Genomic DNA, 3,406 nt, shown 5'->3' on the forward strand with positions numbered 1-3,406 from the left:
TGGTCTCCCTGAGGAACGTTGCTCTGTCTAGGAGTTAGGTATTTAAAGGGTCTTAGCACTACCTATCTTTCCTGGGAGCACTCTTGGAAAGTGTTGATTGCGAAATAATTATTATATAAAGCATTAAGTAAAGCCAAAATTTTGTCCGGTGAACCGTATAATTTTAAATAATTGAGGAATAGCCACAGCATCCTTAATTATGAAAAATTATGCATTAAGTGGATTTGGATCACATAATGGACATCAATTGTAATTAATTATATAAACATAATAAATTTTACCTCACAAGGATTTTTATTATATTTATATAACTAATTAGGTTAAAATATCAAATTATATATTTTTTTAATTTACCCACAGAAGTTAAGAAAAATACATTTTGATAGTTTTATCATAAAGTTACAGAAAAATCTTATTGAATTAAAATTTTAGCCCACAGGCAAATTTTATGTCACTAGATTTTTAAAACATGAATTACATTGGTAAAACATGATATTGTCTCAAAATTTTAAGCATATGATATTTTGTGCAGTCATGCAACCTGCGAGTTTTTCTGATATGAAATGTCACATTCCCGAACTAAAGGGCGATAATTATAAAATATGAAAAGAAAGAATTCTTCTTCAATTAAGGGTGGATGGATATTGATTATGCTATAAGAAAAGAGGAACCATGTGCTATTACTGAAAACAACATTCCAGATGATGTTGATCTTTATGAAAAATGGGAGCGATCTAATCGACTTTGTGTAATGTTCATAAAGACAAAAATCTCTGCTGGTATGCGTGGTTCTGTCGATCAGCATAATAATGTCAAAGAATTACTGAAGGCTATCGATGAACAATTTCAGTCTTCAGATAAAGCACTTGCTAGCACCCTAATTATGGAATTCTCTTCATTAAGACTCACAAATGTGAGAGGTGTGCGAGAGCACATCATGAAAATGCGGGACATAGCGGCTCGGCTCAAGACACTTGAAGTGAAAATGTCTGAGACTTTTCTTGTGCACTATATTTTATGCACTCTTTCACAGTAATATGGACCCTTCAAAATTTTCTACAATACACATAAGGATAAATGGTCGATTAATGAAGTAATGACCATGTGTGTTCAAGAGGAAGGAAGGCTGTTAATGGAAACGAGTGATAATGTTTTTATGACTACACAAGGAAAGTATAAGAAGCAAGCCAAAGTCAAGGGAAAAGGGAAAGGAATAATTCCACCCCAACCTGACATCAAGAAAGAATCCAAGTGTTTTTTCTGTAAAAAGACGGGACACATTAAGAAGGATTGCAATAAATTTAAGGACTGGCATGAAAAGAAAGGTATTCCTATTTCATTTATCTGTTATGAATCTAATATTGTTGATATGATTTATAACACGTGGTGGATTGATTCTGGTTCTACAATCCATGTTACAAATACCTTGCAGGGTATGCAAAACCTAAGGAAGCCAATAGAAAATGAGCGAAGCATCTATTCAGGAAACAAGATGTCTTCGCATGTGGAGGCTATTGGGACTTGCTGCCTAGTGTTGAATAGTGGTTATATTTTAACATTAGAAAAGACCTTTTATGTTCCTACTTTTTCTAGGAATTTAATTTCAGTTTCAAAACTTGTACCTCTTGGTTATTCATTTCAGTTTTTGGATAAATCAATAAATTTATTTTATAAATCAAATATTATTGGAAATGGTACAATGGTTGATGGTCTTTTCTCTATTTCTTTACAAAATAATAACACCACTATGCATGTTCAATGAGGTATTAAAAGATGTGTTATAAATGAAGATTCATCTATACTATGGGAGATTGGGACACATCTCCATAGAGAGAATTAAAAGATTAGTAAATGATGGAGTACTCGGTACTTTAGATTTTACTGATTTTGAGACTTGTGTTGACTGTATTAAAGGAAAACAGACTAATAAGTCTAAAAAGAGTGCCAAGAGGAGTACAGAAATATTAGAAATCATACATTCAGATATTTGTTGTGCAGATATGGACATGCAAAGTCCGAAATACTTCATCTCCTTCATTGATGATTATTCACGATACATGTATATCTACATGCTTCATAACAAAAACGAAGCACTTGAAACCTTTAAGATTTTTAAGGCTGAAGTGGAGAAAAAATGTGGAAAACATATTAGGATCGTGAGAACAGATAGAGGTGGAGAATATTACGGTAGATACACTGAGAATGGACAGGCACCTGGTCCGTTTGCGAAGTTTCTCCAAGAACATGGGATTGTTGCCTAATATACTATGCCTGGTTCTCCGGACCAAAATGGTATAGCTGAGAGGAGAAACCGAACATTATTGGACATGGTGAGGAGCATGTTTAGTAGCTCCAAACTTCCTAAATCTTTGTGGACTGAAGCTCTTAAGACAGCTGTGTATATATTAAAACGAGTTCCAACTAAGGCTGTCCCAAAGACGCCATTTGAGTTATTTAAAGGTTGGAAACCGAGTTTGCAACATATACGCGTTTGGGGTTGTCCTTCTGAAATAAGAGTTTACAACCCACATGAAAAGAAACTGGACCCAAAAACTATAAGTGGATACTTCATTGGGTATGTCGAAAAATCCAAAGTGTACAGATTCTATTGTCCATCTCACAACACTAGAATTGTGGAATCAAGAAATGCAAAATTTCTTAAGAATGATTTGATTAGTGGGAATGACCATTCAAATGACATAGTTCTTGAGAAAGATCACATTAATTCACAACCCTCTTATTCAAATGATAGATTGGTCGTTATTCACACCCCTCAAGACCAAATGGGTGTTAGGCAACCGATTACTGAAGTTCCACAAATCGCTGATGAAAATCCAGTAGATCAAGTTGTTAATGAAGAACAACAAGAAATTGTTGATCAACCAAACAACCTAAGGAGATCTACTAGAATAAGAAGATCAGCTATATCTAGTGATTATGTTGTGTATTTACAAGAATCGGATATTAACATCGGAGCCGAAAATGATCCTGAAACGTTTTCACAAGCCATGAGTTGTAATGAGTCAAAACTATAGTTTAATTCTATGAAAGAAGAGATGAATTCTATGGCAGTTAATGGAGTCTGGAATCTTGTTCAGTTGCCTAATGGTGTAAAAGCCATTGGATGTAAATGGGTCTTCAAAACAAAGAAAGACTCGTTAGGCAACATTGAAAGGTGTAAAGCAAGACTCATAGCTAAAGGATTCACTCAGCAGGAAGGAATCGACTACAAGGAGACTTTTTCTCCTGTATCTAAGAAAGATTCTCTTCGTATCATTCTAGCATTAGTTGCACATTTTGACTTAGATTTACAACAAATGGATGTGAAAACAGCTTTTCTCAATGGAGAACTAGAGGAAGAGGTTTATATGAAACAACCTGAAGGATTCTACTCTAGTAATGGTGA

The 3,406-nt window shown here is 34.3% G+C and overlaps 1 protein-coding gene across 1 annotated transcript; it reads left to right on the plus strand.

The window, feature by feature from the left end:
* The first annotated feature begins 637 nt into the window (after positions 1-637).
* Positions 638-1,146, plus strand: LOC142554723 (uncharacterized). The gene is made up of 2 exons (XM_075665392.1): positions 638-1,032; positions 1,116-1,146. Exons 1-2 carry the CDS (start codon positions 638-640, stop codon positions 1,144-1,146), a joined length of 426 nt encoding a protein of 141 aa, XP_075521507.1.
* The last annotated feature ends 2,260 nt before the right edge of the window (positions 1,147-3,406 follow it).

The sequence above is a fragment of the Primulina tabacum genome, chromosome 8 (assembly GCF_025594145.1).
Source record: "Primulina tabacum isolate GXHZ01 chromosome 8, ASM2559414v2, whole genome shotgun sequence".
Classification (NCBI taxonomy): Eukaryota; Viridiplantae; Streptophyta; class Magnoliopsida; order Lamiales; family Gesneriaceae; genus Primulina; species Primulina tabacum.

Bases quoted from the DNA above. Each gene is read 5' to 3' on its own strand.
- LOC142554723 (XM_075665392.1), top strand. From the start codon at position 638: ATGGATATTGATTATGCTATAAGAAAAGAGGAACCATGTGCTATTACT. The intron at 1,033-1,115 runs GTAATATGGACC...TGTGTGTTCAAG, and splicing joins ATTTTATGCACTCTTTCACA to AGGAAGGAAGGCTGTTAATG.